General features: G+C 34.5%; 2 protein-coding genes across 2 annotated transcripts; both read right to left on the bottom strand.

Annotated features, from left to right (window-relative positions):
* Positions 1 to 6,916: 6,916 nt before the first annotated feature.
* LOC136802349 (6-phosphofructo-2-kinase/fructose-2,6-bisphosphatase 2-like) lies at positions 6,917 to 20,352 on the bottom strand. Its single transcript, XM_067059075.1, has 17 exons — positions 20,102 to 20,352; positions 19,716 to 19,859; positions 19,054 to 19,150; positions 18,784 to 18,853; positions 18,476 to 18,550; positions 18,133 to 18,189; positions 17,785 to 17,912; positions 17,504 to 17,565; positions 16,756 to 16,829; positions 16,402 to 16,473; positions 16,023 to 16,076; positions 15,743 to 15,835; positions 13,800 to 13,907; positions 10,021 to 10,060; positions 9,724 to 9,765; positions 9,379 to 9,424; positions 6,917 to 7,756 (listed from the first exon to the last, which is right to left on the bottom strand). The coding sequence occupies exons 1-15, from the start codon at positions 20,325 to 20,327 to the stop codon at positions 9,758 to 9,760; spliced, it is 1,308 nt and encodes a 435-aa protein (XP_066915176.1). The 5' UTR covers positions 20,328 to 20,352; the 3' UTR covers positions 6,917 to 7,756; positions 9,379 to 9,424; positions 9,724 to 9,757.
* A 153-nt stretch (positions 20,353 to 20,505) lies between these two features.
* Positions 20,506 to 21,175, bottom strand: LOC136802350 (lactoylglutathione lyase-like). The gene has a single exon (XM_067059077.1). The coding sequence runs from the start codon at positions 21,116 to 21,118 to the stop codon at positions 20,564 to 20,566; it is 555 nt and encodes a 184-aa protein (XP_066915178.1). The 5' UTR covers positions 21,119 to 21,175; the 3' UTR covers positions 20,506 to 20,563.
* Between the last annotated feature and the right edge of the window lie 387 nt (positions 21,176 to 21,562).

The following is a 21,562-nucleotide window of genomic DNA, read 5'->3' as shown; positions in this document are numbered from 1 at the left end:
AAAGAAAACTGACTATCCGATAGCTGCGGGTTTTTTCTACCATTTTTTTTGACAGGTACTTCAAAACCACTTTTACACTCCTGTCACACAGACCCGGTGGACCCGCCCCCACCCCACTGGAAAAGTTGATAGAAAAAAACTCTAAAATTTTAACCCTACTGAGAAATTGCCCTATAATTTTATCCCCATTTGAGATTGAATGGAAAAAATTGCACTCCAAAACCATCCTCAACTGGCATTTTTTGAGCTGGAAACAATAGATTTTTTATCGCATTGGGAAATTCGGTAGAAATTTCATCCCCACTGAGGTAAAAAGTTCCATCGGGGCACTGAGACAGGAGTGTGCTTTTAAATTTTGGCTGCATTCCGGAAAGATGACATTTTATCCTTCTTTTTGCGCCTACGGTAAGCAAAACAAGTTTGAATGAATCAGGTAAAACAAGTTTTTTTTCAGACAGTGCTCGTTAATTTCGAACAAAAATTATTGCACGCTTTTTGCAGGAAAAATGCCCTTGAAATGACGTGTTCCATTGAAAAGAAAAATGTTCCAAAAGTAACAAAACTAAAATTGCACTCATCCTTTCATATCTTGAAAGTAAAGAGATTTTTCTCTGTTTTAAGCGATTCAAATGACAAAGCCGGATATATATGTCATGGACTATTACATACCTAAGTAGTCTGGATTTCCAGTTAGTTAAAGGGCTAGACTCGAGACTCCAGAACGCCCGCGCATTGTTTTTACACAAACGCTGGATTGAAAGTAAAATCTATCGCTAGATTTAAAAAAATCTAGTCCTCAAAAACAAAAGAACCGCTAGATACAATCCATCGTCTTGATTGCGACGCGTTCTAAGCTCTTCAAGAAAAGTTATTTTTATGCGCTCTCGCAAGCTTTTGATTATTAGTCTTAGAGCAAAACATCCAGATAAGGTCGCAATAGTTAAATTGTGAAAAAATATAAGCTGATGCGAACTTCTGGGCATTGTCGGTATTAAGATAACTTCTAATCCTCATGAATGCATTCGTTTTGTTATTTACTATTTTACAAATATTGGAAATATGATTTTCATATGTTAATTTAAATGTTAATTTATATTCAATTTTAACTCCTAATAATTTAACAGACTTTGAAGGATAAACAAGGTTCCCCTTAGCCTGGATATCCAGGCTCTAAATTATTTCACAGTCTTGTTTTTGATATTTTATGTTCTGGCTTACAGCCTGGTCTCCCTAGAGCGATTTGCATTCCTCCATATGACAATGCAGTCCGCTTGCTTGCGCTCACTTCGCTAAAGCCGTAAGGACCAATCTACACGGCGCGGAGCAATTTTGAAGCAAAAACAGGATAGTCCTCCACTTGCTGGTGAAGATAGAGCTTTCTGTTACATGAAAACATGAAAAAGAAAAAAGCAGAGGTAAGTTCATTTTCCAAAAAAAACATGGTCTGATGGTTGGTCATGATAATGCATGCAAACTCGTTCATGGACTCTGGTGTAATCTTTGGATGTTTTAGATGGTTTTAGATCTTGTAAGGCTAGTTCTGTTTTGCTGCCCTGGGTTGGATAGGAAAGTTTTGGAAACATGTGTTTGCACTTTCATTCTCTAGGGAGACCAAGCTCTATAATTTTAGAACTTTGAATGTTGAGGTTAATTTTGATTTTTTCTAAAATTTTGAGCTTAGATATCCATGCTAGGTTCCCCTCAGAATTGAAAAAATATACTTCGGCCTGATCTGTGCTTACGAAGAACATCTGAATGTTTGCAAGAGAGGAGAGTGGGCTTTGAAAGTGGGATTAAATCCATCAAAGTAAACAAAGAGATTTATGATGGATGAATACACTGGTTTATTATAGTTCTTTGTAGGTTCACAAGATCTATTATAACATGTTAATTAATTTTGCTTAAGGCTTCTCATTGATTGATTTTTTATTGAGAGCTCCGATTTCGCCTATGATTGGTTGATATTAGGGAAGGTTAAATTAACGCGACAAACGGACAGGTTTTGACCCGCAACCTGCAGTAAACATGTGGACCTGCATCTTCTAGAATCCAGGCTAAAACAGCTCAAGAACGAAAAACCGTGAAAATCTTCGTTGTTGAACAAAGAAGATATAACATCTACTTTGCTACCCTTACCATCTTGCAGAGAAAAGGTCCGTTCGTCGCGTAGATTTATCTTTGATACTTAACCTCCCTATTGATATACTACGATCCAGATCCAGATAATTCAAGATACGCGGCCGGACGTTTAAGACACGCGGCCGCACGTTTGTGATTTTTCAAGACACGTGGGCGGGACGTTTAAAACAGAATACAAACACACTTGTCTAAATCAGACACGGTCTGACGGTATCTTTAAGTGTTATTTTAACCAAAGTCACGAAAGAAATGTCACGAGAATTTGTGATAGCAATTATGGACCAGATTTCTATTAGAGAAATAGCGCTTTCTTGGAGATTGTATGATAAAGTTTTATCAGATTTTATTCACTCTCAAAAAATTTGTAGAAGAAATCTCGCGGACTTGATTTAATAAAAGTTAAAGTCAATTAATTAATGAGAATCGTGCCGGGGGTTTTGAGAGTTAACAAATATGTCTGAGTCAAAAATCGAAAAATGTGGCGTTTTTGGGACCCTTACTTAGGGAATCTTTTCCCAAAGTAAGTGAGAGAAAAATAACGTTTTTGCGACTTTTCTCAAAATCTTTGTCGATTTTCAATCGATTTTTGTCCAGATTTTTGAAAATTACGACCCTTACAGAGACTAAATTTGTTTTTAACAGTGTTTGTACCCATTTGAGAGATTTTCGAGGTTGTAAAAAATTGACCCTCGCACATACCCGGTACCCTTTTACCTAAGTACCCTCACCCTCCCTGGGAATAGTGATAAATGACAGTGGAAACTTAAAATACCATTTGGTTTCCGCCGGGAAATGAGGTAAATAAGTTAATAAAAGTGTTTAAATACTTTAAACGTTTTGGTTGTTCTACTGATATTCGGAAAGTGAATCATGTGTGGCACCCATTTTCTTATAATTTCCACAATAAAATTGAACAAGAAATGTGACCCTGAAAGTGCGTCATGCTCACCAAAACACGAGGGTGATTTTTTTAAATCATATTGAAATAAAAACTACTAGGCCCAAACAAGATCATTTCTTTGGCAAAGGAAAAAGCTTAAAACTGAAATACTAGGCTCCAAAAATAACTTTTTGAAATGTCGTAGGTTGCCGGGGGGGGGGGGGGGGATATTTTGGCAAAATGGGTGCTGGGTATGTGTGAGTCAGGGTTCAAAATTCACGAAAATCGAAATTTCCTACAACGCAGCAGGATAATCCCTACAAAAAAGTTTCCCACAGCGGAAATTTCAATTCCGTTTTCAGTTGCATTCCGGAAACACGGTAAATCGCGTGTCTTTAACAAACTCTGGATGTTTTTTTAGTCAAGAAACCTTTTGAAATGACACGCTCGATCGAGAAAACCACTCGAGGATTTTTTTTAATCTATAATGACTGTGTCTGGCAGCTCGAAAGTTTGTCAACAACAAATAAACCTCGAACTGTGATGAAATCCAAAAAGAAACAAACACATTTGAAATATGTTGACAATAGCCCTTCCACCACGGAGACTTTTTTCAAAGAGTGATTTTTTTTCAAGTTTTTCCTGTTCAACTTTAAACTTCAAAGTAAAAGCATTCGGTTACATTTAAATCTGATAATCTTCTTTACTTTACTTTGTATGTTTATCCCCTTTAACTTTGCTCAAGGACAACTAATCTCGAACACTGTTGAAATCCAAACAAATGAGAGACATGCCCAACTGGCACACAACATTGTTTCAAAGTTTATCTTATGTTCACAACGTCCAAATAACGTTAGATAAACGTTGTAACAACGTTGTGGGTTAGCTGGCCATAGTCTACATTAACATACAGCAAAACGCTTTACAGCTGGGACTCTAGTGGCGAGCAGGATTTTTCATTCCGTTTCTTAGCGAGTTCCACTTTATCGATTTTTGAAAAAAAGAAGTTTTTCAATACCCTGAGTATCAGAGGTTAAGTTATCAAAGAAAATAGTAACCTCTGAAGACAAATAATAGAAATTTCATCGCGCATGTGTCAATCTAATCACTGTAGAAAAAATCAAAGATGAAGAGTAAATATTACCATATTAATGTCTAGCAAAACGGTATCAATATGCAGTTTACTATTTACGAATTCCCCAGAAACCTCCAAGTGTAGTTGAAATGAGTTTATTTCGAAAGAAATCTTTTACATGATCCCCAAATGTATAACAGTAATTACTAAACTTTTAATTATGGAAATGTCACTTTAATTGAATCGAAATAATAGACAGACTTTATGTTATGATTCTCTATCACTGACTCTTTTTACAAAGCATTGATGACTTTTTGTAAGTTGTGTTTTCAACGACGGGAATAAAAATATCGACTATGACGCTCATCCAAGATCTTGGATGGTCGTCATGGTTACTTTTGTCTTCGCTGATTGTGGGATGAATAGAATCTCGATTCGTCGGCACAGCGTAAATATATGATTTTGAGCTGTGCTTTTCACGGTAGTCTTTCAAGTGCTTTGACGCAAATTCGATTTTTTCGCTACTGCAGGAGCTTCGAGAGTTAAAAGTGATGTCATAATATTGAATGCTTGGAGCCCGAAAGCCTGGGCTCCAAACGAATCACAAAGTGGAATAGATGTTACTGCGGAGAAAAAAAGCCTTAACGACTAAAAAATTTATTAGTTACATTAGTGAAAGTTCAAATTGCAGATGTAGAACGATAAAATAGTATACATTCACTCGCACTAATATTCTGCCGATTGGTAGTGTGAAGGTTTCGATCACAGACTTGCCCCGTAATGGACTGTGTTCGAATCCCAAGCAATTCCAGGCAGGGTGTAAGGGAAATATTTTCGAGATTTTAATAAACAGGGGCAGAAAATTCAAAAATTGCATTGAAAAAATTTGATGAAGAAGAAAATGAAGACTTTTGCGAGGAAGAGTATTTCAACTTTGAAGAGCTTAGTTTTGGCGAAGAAAAAACATTTTGAAAAATTTTTCACAGTAGATGGTGTATCTTTTACCGAACAATAAAAATTTTTGCGGAAAATTTTTGTAAATGCTCCTTGTCTCGAAATCTTCAAAAGAGTGGTTTTTCATCAATTTTTCATCTGGATTTTGCTTAAAAAAACAGTCATAACTTTTAACACATTTTTTAGAAAAATTTTCCCCATGCCCTATGGCATGTTATACATTTTCTGTTAGACAAACTATTCTTGAATCTGAAAATTCAAAAATTGCATTGAAAAAATTTGATGAAGAAGAAAATGAAGACTTTTGCGAGGAAGAGTATTTCAACTTTGAAGAGCTTAGTTTCGGCGAAGAAAAAAGAAGAAAAAATATTTAGAAAATTTTTTTGCAGTAGATGGTGTATCTTTTACCGAACAACCAAAATTTTTGTGGAAAATTTTTGTAAATGCTTCTTTGTCTCGAAATCTTCAAATTAGTGGTTTTTCATCAATTTTTCATTTGGATTTTGCTTAAAAAAACAGGCATAACTTTTGACACACCTTTTTAGAAAAATTTTCCGCAAAATTTAAAATTGTTCAATTCTTTGCGGACAGTGTAAAGAAATTTTGAAACAAAAAAGTTAATTACCCATTAAAACTAAGCACTTTTTGTAAAAGACGGTGATGCAACATATTATTAACATCTTGTTAAAGTTCATAACGTCATTTTTGCAATTAAATTCTTAATTACTCTTAAGGGATTCGATTAAAAAGCAATTTATAAAGGCAATTCTTTGTTAAAAGTGGTAAGGAACCTGAAATATAACTTTTATGTTCAAATACCAAAATCTATTTTTGGACTATGGTCAGAGCCCTTAAGTGTTGCAGAATTGATATTGGTATAATGAAATGATGATTAAAGTTTCCGTGTTGAGCCTCCAGGCGCACGGAACTCTACAAAAACGAATTGATTGAACATTTATTTATATCGTTCACTATTTCTTCTTGAATCACACATAATATATAGAAAATAAGAATAGATTCTTAAAACATTAATTAAAACATTACATAGAATTTCAATATTCTAAAATCGAACGTGTATAAAATCATTCCAATAAAAATTTTGTTTTTCAGCAAAAGATTTTCGTTTTCTTAACAACCTCGACAACCTGGCGTACAAATTACTTATAGACATTTTATCAAAAATTTAACAAATAAATTGGTTTAAAAAGTTCTGCTCGCACAACCTTTTGTGTCTAAAATTTTAAAAATAACGAAAAAATACTACGAATGACAAACTCTGTAAACTTGTAATAAATAGGCTATTCAGGAATATATAAAAATGATCGGGTTTAAAAGGGGAAGAATCAGCAAATTCCAGTGAGTCCATTTAGCACAGGGAATGGTTTCTGCCCGAGAAGGTGAAATCCAAGCGGCTCTAATCTTCTGTGAAAACCCAAGGTTGTCCAGGATGACTTTCTAAACAGTGTCTCTCTTCGCAACCCATAAAAATCTGTTCTAGAATAGCCTAATGGAACTAAATTGTAATGTTACATAAAAGGTCAGATGAGTGATATGTAACAGAAGAAAATTAAAAACCCTAAAGTAAGAAACTAAAAGAAAAATTTCACTGCAAAAAACAAACTGCAACACTTGATGGTTGAGTTAACAAACGCATGTACTTTTCAGCGTGCGACTGTTTAATGAAAAGCATATGTGTTTATCATGTACATACCAAGAAAAGTTAAAGTAAAGCCCAATCTTGTAAGGAGAGCCTATTGCACCACTTATTGATTTTACTGATCGATGTTTTTCACGCTATCAAAAAAGCGTGCTGAGGGGCTGGGTCCGAGTTTGAAAAATACTAGTAATTCATCGCCTATACTTTTGATTACAACAACCGTTATTCTTTACCTACAGAGTCAAATCTCCAAAAACTATCAAATAAAAATTCTCGTTTTAAAAAAGAAATTTTACTAAAATAAATATAATGGTTATTTGTGCCACTTATGGCAAAATATAAAATAAGAAATTGTAACACGAAAAAATACTGTCTAAAATAAATAAAACGACGAAAAATAGAAATTGTCATGTCATAATCTATATTGATTCAAACAGAAAAATTAATTAACATAAATTCAAAATTATCATTTCCATTCTTTGCACTAAGGCCCTGTTACACTGGATCACCAACTTCGGTATTAAGGTAACTCTTTGATACAAGAAAGAGCACCAAATTAACAAAAACATCGTGTAGGTGACAGTTTCGTTCGTAAGGATCTTGTTACACTAGTCGATAATATCAGGCATACACGGAAATCTATCCCTTTATACTCTGTGTGGCAGCATTAAGCGGATGAATCTTTTGTTCGCATTATAATTGTTACAATTAAGAGACTGGGTTACAGTTAGCCGGCAAGGATTGACATCAAATCTGCCGAAGTGGTTTCATTGATATCCTTACAGATAGCACAGACTTTGTGACGTTACTCCTTCCAGTAAATTCCATCCCAGTCTCCCTTCGCTTCAATCGTTGACAGGTTTGCACTGGCAAATAAAAATTTTCTTCATGAAGCAGCGAACATAGAGACTTCACCGCAGTTATCCACAAGACTCTTGTTACACTAGATCTCCATCCTCGTTAAGAGTAAACTTTTCCACACGACAACCGTACGCTACAGGTGTCAATTTGAAGACTGTGTGAATGGGAACTTTGATGTGTGCAACCTCATCTAAAAAAGAATGAATATAGTCGAGTCTCCATGATCCGAACAGCAAGCAAAGAAAAGAACCAGTTTGGGTAAAAATAACGTACTAAATTTCGATGGGGATTGATATTCCCATTTTTTCATGGTTGAGGCTTTCAATTTCATTGTTTTCAAATAAAAAATTCAGTGGGGATTGAAAAAATAGGACAATATTTTTCTGTGAGGCTTCGCTTATCTGATTATTTTCAGCGGGATCGAAACTTGGAACAAAAATAAAATGTAACAAGTGATACTTTTATGGACCTACCTGGTTATGCATTTAACACATATATAATTGATATCTACATAAGCGTGACCATTAAACAATCATTCAGAACACAAATAGTGACGATCTATTAAAATTAGTCGTTTGTTTCTTATAAAAAAACACGTTTAGAAACCAAAATTTCATGCTCTTGAAATATTCTTTCATTTTCAAGACTTCAAAAGCAAAAAAACATTTCATCAAAAAATTCAGTAATTTTAAGAACATTGATGTATGCTTATTAATAGTGATTCTTATAGATAAACATGCGTTTTTTGAGCCAACTACAATTTTTTTGCAAAAATCTGCTTGAACCGTATTTTACCTATGATGGTACCTTACTTTCCTGCAAAAAATCAGAAAAAAGTAATGATCCAAAAAACCCATTTTTTAGCCGTTTTTTGGCCCAAATTTGCCCAAATTTTTTTTTTGAAAATCGGGCCCCGTCACATTCCAGGGTTTATAGTTATGCATCTTTGTTCAAAAAACCGTAAAGAATGAAAGAGCCAATCTCGAGAAAAGCTAATACCTAAGTAATTGATAATGTGCTTATAAAAAAATATCGAATTTGGCCAGTTATTCTATAAAAACACGCCAAGCAACCAAAATTTCACGTCGAAACACACATATTCTTTAAAAGTAAGCCCTCCTGAGCAAAAATTTGAGTAATTTGACTAAGAACATTGATGTATACTTATTAATAGTGATTCTTATAGATAAACATGCGTTTTTTGAGCCAACAAAATTTTTTTGCAAAAATTCGCTTAAGCCATCTTTTACCTACGATGGTACCCTACTTTCATGCTAAAAATCAGAAAAAATTAACGACCTAATTTTTCACAAAGTCCAAAAAACCCGTTTTTTAGCCGTTTTTTGGCCAAAATTTGGCCAAAATTTTTTTTTTGAAAATCAGGCTCCGTCACATTCGAGGGTTTATAGTTATGCATCTTTGTGCAAAAAATTAGAAAAAACTAACGAGCCAATTATGAGGAAAGCTAATAACGAACGAACGAACGAACAGACGAACGAACGAACGGACAAAGGTTAATTTATAGGACCTCCACCGGGGTAGGTCCAACAAAAGTTTGACTTTTCACTATCTGGAAGGCGTTGCATAGAACTTCGTGAAAAGTTTCCAGAGCTACTTAAACGAGATAAAAACAGAATTTTTACCTTGTCAATAATTAAGATAATTGTAATTTGAAAGCAATAAATAGAAGCAATAAAGAGTATCTTATTATACGACTCCAATACACAACAAGAGTCTGCAAGAAATTTTGGTAAACTCAAGTCATTAAAGACATCCACTTCAATTCATAATTACATTTTCTTCTAGTTTTACCTGGGTTGTGGTCGAGAAAGTAAGCCATCAAGCATCTTGCTGTGGTCTGTAAAGAAGAGGAAAGAGGAAGGGTCAACTATTTTGGAAATATTCAATGGGACAACACTGTACGTACAATTAATATTTGCATTATACGATTACAGCATATCTTCACATTTATGCAAAAATGGATTTTGAATTGTTGTATGAAAAATGCATTCCATATTAAAATGTTGCCCAATATTTCAGCACAACACACTAACGAGCTTATATTTAAATAAAAAAATCCTCCAGTTTGGAGACCACCACCAATCTTCGTAGATCGATATTTCAAGAGTTAAAGCACAAAGTTGTTTCGTATCATACCCTGTGAGCGACGATCAGAACATCATGTTGTCTCTCAAGCTCCTATCGACATGAAAGCAATGCGTAAAAGTAATTGGTGAATTGTCTTTACGGGGAAACGTAGTTAAAATTTCTCATGTTTTTCAGGGTTTAAATTAAAATGTCACAGCGACTGAAAAATCAAATTTTCCGAATGAAATAATATTCGCTCTCATTTTCGTAAAATATTTAACTAAAAGAACTTGCATAAGCTAAAAGGTTAAACATATTCTCATTTCGATAGTACACACCATTTCAACGGACAGAAGATTGTCTTACCATGATGACAGGCTCCAAGCGTATGAATATCTTCATATGACTGAATAAAAGGAAAGATAAAATGTTGAGAGGTTGTCAAGTTCAAGAATCGAAAGTGATTCGATACACCTTTTCGACCGTAGTCGCGCGGTCAGGCGGGTGCGACTTTATTATTTAATTTACCACCCTTAACTCGATCCAATCCTTTTTTAACCTTTTTTCTATTGTCTTTAGGTGCGAAAAAAAAGACTGGGATGGTTTTAGGGTGCTAAAACGGACAAAAAAAAATGCCCGCGCGGCAATTGGCGGCTACGGTCGAAAAGGCGTATGGAGTAACACAAAATCAATCAAATGGAAAGGGGCTAATGGAAGCGAGTCAAAGTTTGATCTGAAGTCGATTTTGTTTTTCTTTTCTTTTCTTCATCAAAAACACTGGTAGACTTATACCATTATATATAAATACAAATACTACAATAAATATAAACATTACATCAAGTTTGACAACTTTAGAGGGTGTTCAATATTTGCTTGAAGTATCCTCTTTCAATCAACAGCTTTCAATAATTCCCCTTTCGTTTCTTTCAACAATGGTAAAACCAGAAGACACAGGAGACACAAGAAGACCATCATAGCAGATGTTGCCAACGGTGACCAGTAAACAAACTCTTGGAAAATAAACGGGACCAGAATGCAACAGAATTTTGCGAATGAAGAACATAATCCTGATCCTGTACTACGGACGATCGTTGGCAGCAGTTCTCCAGTATACAAAAACATAATGGTGGAATAACCGCATGCAATACCACGTGATATTAAAACCGTTACTATGGAAACCATATGGGGTAAACAAAACAAAGTCGTTATGTAGCTCGCTGCATTTAACAGTAGTCCAAGAGCTATGGTCGGTTTTCGGCCCAATAAATCGGCACATAACAAGACGATAAAATATCCGGGAATTTCGCTTGCACTAACGAGCACAGCTTGCAACAGCTCACTGTTACTTAATTCCTGACAATGCACCATTTTTTCACGTGTTAAATGTCGGTAGCATTGATCGTTTTGTACGGTTAAGGTGGTCATGTAGATGAAACTATAATAATTCATATGTGAAACCGCAAATAACAGCGCACATACTGATGTGACATATCCATACCTTTGAAATAAGAAGCGATAACTAGCCTGTTGATGCACTGGTCTGTCATCGACGTTGATGTAACGTTTTGGAATCGGGGCTGCGATGATTTTTGATACTCTAGATAGAGTTTCCTTAAATTCGTTCTGTTTTCCAGAAATCTGTAAGAAGCAAAGTGATTCTGGTAGCCAAGCAATAAAAGGTAAAAAAACTAGAGTGGAAGAGCTCATGATGAATACGTATATTCTCCATCCAAGTCTGTTCAAAACGAAATACGCACGAAAGTTGAGAAAAATAAACCAGCAGATTGCGCACCTCCGATGATTGAGAAGACAGCAGTTCGGTGTTTCGATTTGACGGATTCGTTAGCATAGATACAGGATATCACTAGGGCAGCGCCCGCAAACGCCCCGTTGAAGAAACGTAACACCACAAACATGGCAAAAGTAGTAGCGCTGGCGGCAAGGGCGTAAAAATATACACAAAATACGATGACACCGAGAGTAGAATTCTCTGACGTCCGTGCATGTCAACGAGGCCACCGAAATAAATGGAACCGATACTTTCTCCGAGGTAAACGGAAGATGAGCTAATGGCGGTGGAAAACGAGTCAAATTCCATTGGCACTCGATGTAGGGCGCAATATGGGCGGCAACGTGGAGGGAGGTACCGACGACAAACCAAACCGATGCCATGATAATGGTGACGATATACGTGAAACGATTGGATGGTATTTCTTCGATGAAACGATGGTTCACGCCCCCGCCAACGCCTCCTGATCCTTTCTTGCCCATGATGAATATGCGTATTGCGTAGAACAATCGATTTTGACTTGAATAATTCTTTCTTTATTTAATTCATTATCTGTTTTACTTGAAATATAAATAAGATGTAATATTATCGATAAATCTTTGATAAGAAGACAAACAGATAGAAGGCTAATATCGACCTGGTGGGTTTGAAAAAACTCACTTTCTACCTTAATCAGCCCACCAGTGAGTTCAACGAGCTCATCACATAGAATGCACCCCCCGAGCTTAGGGGAAGGGGTGCTAAACCATTTCAATCATTGCTCGATTGGGGCTGTATCTTTTAAAAATACTGCGTGCTAGCTTGGTAGTGGGCAGTGCTGTTAGGCTAAAAATATTTTAAATTATTTTAAAAATCTATGCTGTGGGGAAGGCTTTGACTCCTCTTTATTAAATAAATGTTGTCTGTTGTGCAATAAATTTATTGAGAATTTGCATGCGAAACTTCTTCGATATTTTGCTTCTTAGCCCCCCCTCTACATTTTATGCATCATGGTAGAAATCATAAAGGCAATTAACTCCCGCAAACTGACGGCATGTACCGCTCTTAATCTTAATGGTGGGTGTTTCGCGACATTTCCTCGAAATTCACTTTAAGGGTGTACTTTTGATAGATTGCACTACAAGGATCTTCTTTTAGCTGGATAAACTATAAGGATGTGTTTGAGGACTGCTGAATTGCAAGTTTTTAGAAAATGAGTACCCCCTCCCGGGAATTAACTGATGTTATAGGTTCTAAAAACCTGAGAAATAGGAACAGATCTGTAGAATACAAACGAAATCTACTTAAATAACTTTGTGACCGATTGCCAAACTCTTGTGTAAAAATGTTACAAAGGTTGACCCTTACATCTTCTAACTCAACCGCCTTAAAAAGAAACTTTATCCCCTGCAAAACAAAACCAACACCGATTCAGCTTGTACACCGCCATACTTTCCTTTATTTCAACACGCACATAAGCCCCACATAACTCAAGCTGGACTTTATCGTTTAGAAAATTGCTGCTTTAATTGCAAAGATTCCTTTATCTTTCGTGAAAATATCAGCTTTTACACGTTTTTCTTTTATAAGGAACCTTAACTTTGCTCTGAGCCTGGAGTTCCTTATTTTTACAGAGAATTTCAGCCTCAAAGTTCCTTATCGAGTTCCTTATTTACATAGCTGCTAAGTTTGGATAACCATCTCTTACTGTTCCTTAAAACTTGTTTTTTTATTCTCAGCCTGAGCAGTTCCTTAACAATTCCTTATTTTTTGGAACATATTCAGCCTTGAGTTCTTTATAAACGTGTTCCTTAAAAAAAAAAACGTGTAATTAATGTCTCGTTAGAGACATATTAACAACATAATTGATTTACAAAGAAGTTAATAACGGTAGTAAAAGGTTTTTTCATCAACATTAACAAAAAGTGATCAAACCATAAATCAACCCACTGATGCCACTGACATCATTTTTTCTTAGCCAGGGTGTATACAAGCATTTGAACTCAAAAAATAAATATTTGAAAATTTGAAGTCAAGGAGTCAATTCGAATTTCGAGCTCAAATTTTTCATATTTTCCTGAACAACCATTGAGCTTAAAACCCGAAAGGTTAGAGAGGAAACTTTTCCCATGCAAGAAAAAAAAGTGAAGCGTTAATTATTACACCTCATTTTGAATGACCGATTGAATCTACCATTATCTTTATTTTTTGGGCGGTAAATTTAATTTTTCGAACCCTTGGCTTATTTTTAATCTGGCGTTTTTGTGAAAACCACGCGGGTAACGCGGTATGAATGAGAAATAAGTGGCTTCATTTCTCATCCAAGATTTTCCTCTCGAGTCACTTCGAGATTTTAAACTCAATGAGTGAGCCTTACCTCTCCACCGGGGTAGCGCCAACCGATATCAAGAGGGCCAGCACACGACGTGAACACACTGGGAAACTTTTGCTGCAAATCCCCAAACTTCATACCGTGACATTCACCCTATTATATATTATATATATTATTTGAGATAACAAAATATTAATATGATAAAAAAATTTTTTTGATAGCGATGTTTGCGTTGTGTGTCTTTTAACTTGAAACAGAGCGTCGAAACATCGTTATCAATTTTTGATTTGATTACACGTGATGCTGGTTAAATTCTTACTTTAGAGATCGCATTTATGTACACTTTTTTAGCATACTTTTCACGGATTTTAAAGTGAAATTCATTCCATTAATTTCATTATCATTAAAGGGACATTAAAGTACTTGCGAAATTTGTAAACAAACAGGGGGGTACCAAGTTGTGGTACTGGACCAGTGCCGAAAAGTTGTACTTTCTTGTTTTTTGAAATTTATCTGAGACCACCACCACTTAGTACAATGGTACTAAGTTGAATCTACCCCTTTAAGTAGGTATACCACCCCTTAATACCCGGCAAAAATCTTGATATCACCATTGAGAAATGACACACCACAATGGAGTACCCTCTACTAAGAGAGTACCCTTTAATTCTTAGTAATGATACTTTCTGGTACACCTCCTTTAAATTTCCTAAAAAACTTTACAACACTGTATTAAAAAACATACCACACCACTCTGTACCACCCTTAATATCTCAGGAAAAATTCCTGTCAAGTTAGGTCAAGTCAAATATCATTTTCAAGCCAATTTTTTTTTAATCAAAAGAAATAAAGTTTCAAATAAAAACTAATTTATAACAAACTTGTCAAAGAAATCAAAAGAACTATTATAAACTAATCTTGAAAAAATGAGAAATAAGAATAGCTAGGAGATAAAACTTCGAGGCAACCTGGGGACTTGAAAAATTGTCGGATTTGGCTGAAATTTGACACACTTGTTCATTGAGTGAATATCTGGGGTGTTTTTTTATTTTTCAAAGATTGTGATTTTTGGGGCCTGGGGGCGAGTTTTTTTGCCAAAACGAGGCTAAAACTTTAGGGCAGTCTGGAGACTTAAAAAATTGTCGTATTTGGCTGAATTTTGGCACACATGTTCCTAGGGTGAATATATGTGGGTTTTTTTTTCATTTTTCAAAAATTTGGATTTTGGGGCCTGGAGATGAGTTTTTCGCCAAAACCAGGCTAAAACTTTGGGGTGGCCTGGATCTGGCTGAAATTTTGGACACACCTGTTCCTTAGATGAATGAATATCTGGATGTCTACAATTGGGCATATAAATAATTTTGAAGCTACTGAAGTATACTATTGGATTAAAATTCTCTTCAACTTATTTTCTTGTATTTTCTTAAAAATTGGATAAGTCTAGAGAAAGTTAAAGAACATTTTTTGTGATTTTGTACGATTTTGAGTACCAAATATTAATTTGATGCCTCATATTTGGTATTGAGACCACCATTTAGTCCCTTGATACAAAGTTGTAATAAAATTTTTTCAATTAGGACCACAACTTAGTACCATGTACTAAGTTGTTTTTTACTTACCTTATCAGACCACCACCCGGCACTGGCCCCCACAACTTAGTACAGACCCCCCTGAAACAAACTGTATGCAGCGGATACAAAATCAAAACAAATGTCACATGTCAAAAAAAAAAATCAAACCAAATATGGCAAATTTTGATTGTTCAATTGTTTTACAAGTTTGTTTTGGACACGTGATTTTAATTGTTCTCTTTAATGACACGTGGTTCGCGCAATGTTTATATTATACTACTTTAATGTCCCTTTAACATTAGGTATTAAATTCAAAGTAAACAAACACAAATGGTTCAATATTTTTCACCTTTTTGGCAAAATTTTCTTATATAGAAATCCTTCATATTATTTGAAGAAACCAAAAAAATGGCTTACGTTATCTAAGTAGTTTAAGTTCCTCCATATTTCACTTGTTCCAGGTAGAAATTTGCTGGTTTCAATACATCCTTTGGCTGGACTCGTCCAAGTCTAAAGCAACAATGGTTAAAGAAGGTCGTTTCTTAGCTGATTATGTCACAATATGCACTTTTAAGGGGAAGTCTTTTAGGACAACGTTGTTGGCCGGCGTAAGAAAAAGTCACCAACTTTGCATCGAGTAACCCTTTACGAGAGGTGTAACTGTACTCAACAGAATAATCAAAACTTGTTATCTCACCTTCAAATCTTTCAGTGGTTCCTTTTCAGTGTACCTTTTCAAAGCTTCAGCAAACTAAAAAAGAAGTGTAGAGATATTAAGCACGCATACGATAAACGGTATGTTAGTTAGCCTGTACATATCGAAGAAATCTCTTGCAGAAATCTTATGTACATGCTGGTAAAACAACGTGTTAATCTTTTAAAACGAAACGATCTATCAACTTCCTTTTATTATCAATACTTTATAGTGTTTACCAAATATTTTGTCTACAACGTCAACGGTAACTGTAAAGTAACGTCCTTTCAACAGTATCAATGACTGAACCTATAAAGCTAAGATTCATATGCTACCTGTGTTGAAATTAATAGGACACAGTTGAAAGGTAGATTTTCCATACCTTGACACCTTGTTCTGTTAGTCCACTTGAACCACCAACTTTCTGGTCAACGTTATGTTCACATTCGCCGTGCTGTGAAGGTGTAAAGAAGCAAACTTTCATCTACCATCTTCATCGTTTTGCAAGATACCTTTTTGCAGACTGATACTCGTAAATCTTAGTGGATTTAATAAGATGAAATCAGAGAATACTAGTAGAGTAAACAAAAGACTTATAACTGCTTATAATAAACATGACAACCTAATAATATCTTATTGATTCTATGTAATGCAGGGTAATGGCACTTATTCTAAGATTGTCAACTTGAATTAAACAAGAAAAGTCGAAAGACAAGCAAACGAAATTTGTACATACCATTGTGATATACAATGATCGTTTCTGCGTATGAATGTTCATTAAGTAATAGACAATGTGACTTTGTAAATAGCCTGTATTAAAAATTAAAAAAAAAGATTTTCAAAAGAGTTAAAAATTTGGGCAATGCATCACTTTCCTTACACCCACTCCTCTGAACCCAAAGAAAGTTCGCTGAAGAGTGCTGAATGTCAGTGAGGTAGTGATCGTGGTATAAAACAAATATACGATAAAAGTTCACGTGTATTCGATGTAAAATGGTTTAAGAAACCAAACTAGATTAGAACTTTTCCAATAAAAAAAATCGATTCGTTATTAATATTCTAAAGTCTGTCTCAATATAATTTGCAGCGGAGACAAAAAAGGCTCAATTTTGAAAAAATTCGAATTAGATAGCGGTTTTATGCTTGTTGAAAAGATTAACAGGGGTGGAATATTATCATAAAGAAAAAAACTCGAAAAAGATCCGAAAAAGAAGTTTTTCTTCTACTTCATTTTTCATCTTCGTTTTTCCATTTGTTTTCTTTTTTTATAATATTTCACTCACGAATATCTTTTTAACGAGCACAAAACCACTATATAATTCGAATTATATCAAAAGTTAGAGCCTTTTTTGTCTCCGCTGCAAACTATATTACGATATACTTCATATTTTTTTCAATTTATATGTTAAAAATCCGTTATATGTATATTTTTAAGCTTGACTGTTCTCATACTAAAAAAGGTATAACATTGTTCCCAAACAAACCTTCAATGCCATTTACAAGATACTGTTTCCCAGCGTCAATTATTTTGATGTATGAAGAACACCTAAAAGATGAACAAACAGTAAGATTATCAAGTTTGCTTAAAAGAGACTTTACAAAAGGAGATCACCAAAGCAAGTTAAGTAGTTTTTGTAGGTCAAGTAGGTCTTGCAGCTACCGTTCCGTAGATAGAGTTAAAGTCTTTGAAGGGTATCGGTGTCATGCGGGTAGCATAGCGAGAAAATAAAAGAAAGAAAAACAATATATCTTTTAGTAAACGAACCTTTCGATTTCACATTTATCGGATATTTCCTCGTACTCTTTCTCATAATGTTTCAACCTTGCTTCAAAGTCTTTCCTCGCCGACTCTCGATCCATCTCGATGTAGTCTGGACTGTAAAATTTCAATTCCTACAAGTTCAAAAATGTAAAACAAAAAAAAATAATTAAAAATTAAAATATCATCTATTCAAAGGAAAACGAAAATCGGTCAAGCGACAAGAAAACACAGACTATTTTCTAAGAAGCAAACGTGCTACATAAATCTCTTGAAATCTTTAGTGATAGAATAAGTTCGTATTGCTGATTGGGCACATAGATACATATAGATAGAAGAAGAGGGGATTAGTACATCTAAGAATGTCTCAATGATGCCCATGTCATAACAAATCGATTCGATGAAGAATGGCTGAAACGAAAAATATAAGAGATAACTTGTACATGAGTTTTTAGAGCACTGGTCAATTTAATAACAAACTAGTCTTTTCTAATAAAACGTTTTTAAGTAACTTGGCCATATATTACAAATCTTTTGAAAAAGTTTTCAAAAATGAGATTTGGGTATAGAGCAACATTATGCCTTCCGTGAATGACAGCAATAACTTGTTTACGCCATTTACAAGGTTTTTGTCTACTTATAACAATATTTTGGTTTGACCATAAGTTGAGCTTGAGTTTTATAATAAATTACTAACCATAATTTCGTTAGCTTCACAGAACTCCAGCACTTTTCTCCGCCTTTCCTTTGTAGCATTAGTTGCATCATAAATCTAAAAAGTTAGCCATGAAATAAATAGAACGGTTAAAAAAGCCCTAAAAAGTCATAAAACCTGATAGGTTAAAAAGATCAAACAAACTTTAAAAACAAATCGATGTGAAGTTTATAATAACAACCAATAGTAACCCGCGGAACGAAGTTTTGAGTAAAACGTACAAAAAAGTCTTTTCTACTGTACCAGTGTTATAGCTAGTATAAAAATGAGTTTTAAAAGTATTTTCTTACCAGCACTTGGTGTTTGTCAGATTCTTTCAACCAACTTGCACCATCATTCAAAGCATCTTCATAAGATTTCCTGGTGATGAAATTATTTGAGCTTACAATACATGTTAACAAAATGTTCTTAAACTGGGTGATGACTAGCCATGATGAATTCCTACATTACTGTGAATCTATACCACAAAGCAGGTATGTTAACTTCAAAACTTCAAAGCTTTATACTAAAAATACTTCTCTCGCTAAGATATAGAGTGGAGTGGAAAAAGAAACACCTACTGTCGGATTTTGGCACCGATGACATTCCCTTTTTCGAAAAACTCATGAGTGAGATCAGTTCCAGCATTTTCTCTTCGATAGTGTCCAGCACTCACCACTGACAAAAAGAAAAAATATGTTTTGAGTTTCTAAATTTGAAGACATGACTAAGTTTCATGAGTGTCGCAGAATATAATATACTCTACATTCACTGATACAAGTCACTAATCAATTATGAATTTTTCTCATACATGTTTTTTTTTTTATAAGCATAACGCTTATAAGCATACGAAGGCTCAGATTTGCAGATTTCCTAAGCATAACATAAGCATATACGCTAGCCTGAAATATTTTTTCAAGTAGTCAATCTCTTTCTATTCAAAAAGGTTTGCAAGTGGTCAAGTAATAAAAGACATCCCATGGCTAGCCTCATTCCACTGCTCAAAAATTTAAATGCTTTTTGAATCGAATATTAACAAAATTTTAAAGATTTTATTAAAAAATTTGGTTGGGTGAATCAAAAGCATAATAATTCTTAAGCATATAATAAGCATATTTCATGTCTGGATGGTTTGAAAGTTTAAGCATACTCGAGCCTGACCAAGGGGCATACACTTGCTTATAAAAAAAAAACATGTAATAAGTATGCTGGAAAATCTCTAAAAACAATTGATTTTTATTACCTTTGGCAGAGATTCCACACCAGTTGAGATATCGACAGAGTTTCCTGGCAATGTATGTTTTCCCTCTAGCTGGTAAACCGACCATAATGATCATGTGTGTCAGATGGATGTAGTGTGGACGTACCCGAGGGTAAGCAAAGTTGTCTAATGAATGAAATAGTGGTTAGATTTACACTTGTAAACCGAAATATACTAGTAGGGGAATTAACAGAATCTTGAATCACTAATACTTTGATTTTAAGTAAAGTTTTCGATGTGACAGAATCTTTCCCTCCATTAGATCTCATTTATTGTGTTTAAAAAATGTAAAATTAATTAGTTGAAAATGTTAAGAACTGAAAATATGAAATAAATGGAAACAAAAAACTCAAGAATATATCACAAACCTGTTCTGTATTTGTATTCATGCTCCAAAATGGTTTCTTGGCTTCTTAGAAAACATTGACTATTCTTTTTACGGCGAAATTCTTTAGCTTTAGGAGATGTTATGATGGGGTCTTTGTTGAGGTTCGCAAACCGACTTGAAACAAACTCAAGTGGATCTTGCGAATCATCAGAATCTTCAGAAAATGAAGTTGAGCGTAAAAACTCTCGTACAGTAATACTTGACATTTTTATTTTTATTTTGAGATAAAATCTAAAAAGAACAGAAATGTATTGTAAAAAGTTATAATCTAAAATAAAGTGATTCTTTTTACTATAGCTCTGTCAAAAATCATACAATTTCAAAGATGTTTTTAAAAAATGTTATGTTGTGATGTGGATAAAACCTTTATTCATTGAAGGACTTTTTTCAAACATTATTTATGTATTTACTTATCATCAAAATTTTTACAAAAAATACATTTCTATTTATTCAAAAAACTGGGTAGACTACCACTAACACCTTTAGTATCAAAAATCTCAATCCAATAATCATCTGGGTCTCTAATAAAAGCTAATGTTTTCATACTTCCATCTGTGGGTTTCTTTTGAAAAGTGACACCCATTTTTTCGAATCGATCACAAGCTTCTGTCAAATCAGGAACATTTATTCCAATATGACCAAAACCTCTAGGTGCAGAATTCCCATTATGATATTTGATCTCATCATCTGTTTCGCTTCCCCAATTATGAGTCAACTCAAGTGTGGCTTTACGTGAAAAACACCAAGCGATCCGTTCTTCATCTGTTTGAGGCATATCTTCCTCTTTCTCGTATCCCATAAAATACAAAGAAAATTTCATGGATGGGAAATGAAATTTGTGTAAAAGGCGCATGCCCAAGACTTCACTATAAAACTTGAGAGAACGTTTTGGATCTTTGACTCTTAGCATTGTTTGCTGGAAGAAGAAGCCTTCAGTAGCAGCTGGTGGCGGCACCACATTGTTTCTCACTTCATCATCTGTTAATCCTGAAGCCATGCTTTGTTTTCTTATCTAGGAAGATAAAGTCGACCTATTGAGATGTAAACAAATTTCACCTACTTATTTAGGCCCTACACATTTTTCAAGGAATAACTTTTTAAAATGTATGAGAAATCAATTAACCCTTTTGCTTAAACTATAATCAATCAAATCTATAAAAAAGATAAGAGTCAGTCAACAGGCTCTATCCCTGGGTTACTCTACTAGGTAGAAAATTGGATGAGGGTATGCCATATGACTTGAAGTCTTATTCTATCTAACCCCCCTGAAAGATCTTCTTTCCTTTTAGCTACTCAGCAAGACAGGGATTTTTTAAAGCCCCTATTTTACCTGTTGCAAAATGGTAAAAACTCAATATAAATTCAGTTTATGAAACTTACTCATTTTGTGAAAAAGTACTGGGTGTGCGAAAAATACATGTTTGTTTAGATATATATTGTA

Source organism: Clytia hemisphaerica, unplaced genomic scaffold (genome assembly GCF_902728285.1).
Source record: "Clytia hemisphaerica strain Z4C2 unplaced genomic scaffold, Clytia hemisphaerica genome assembly, whole genome shotgun sequence".
In the NCBI taxonomy this organism is placed as follows: domain Eukaryota; kingdom Metazoa; phylum Cnidaria; class Hydrozoa; order Leptothecata; family Clytiidae; genus Clytia; species Clytia hemisphaerica.
Note: the sequence above shows the minus strand (reverse complement) of the source record. Positions and strands in the feature narration are given on the sequence as shown.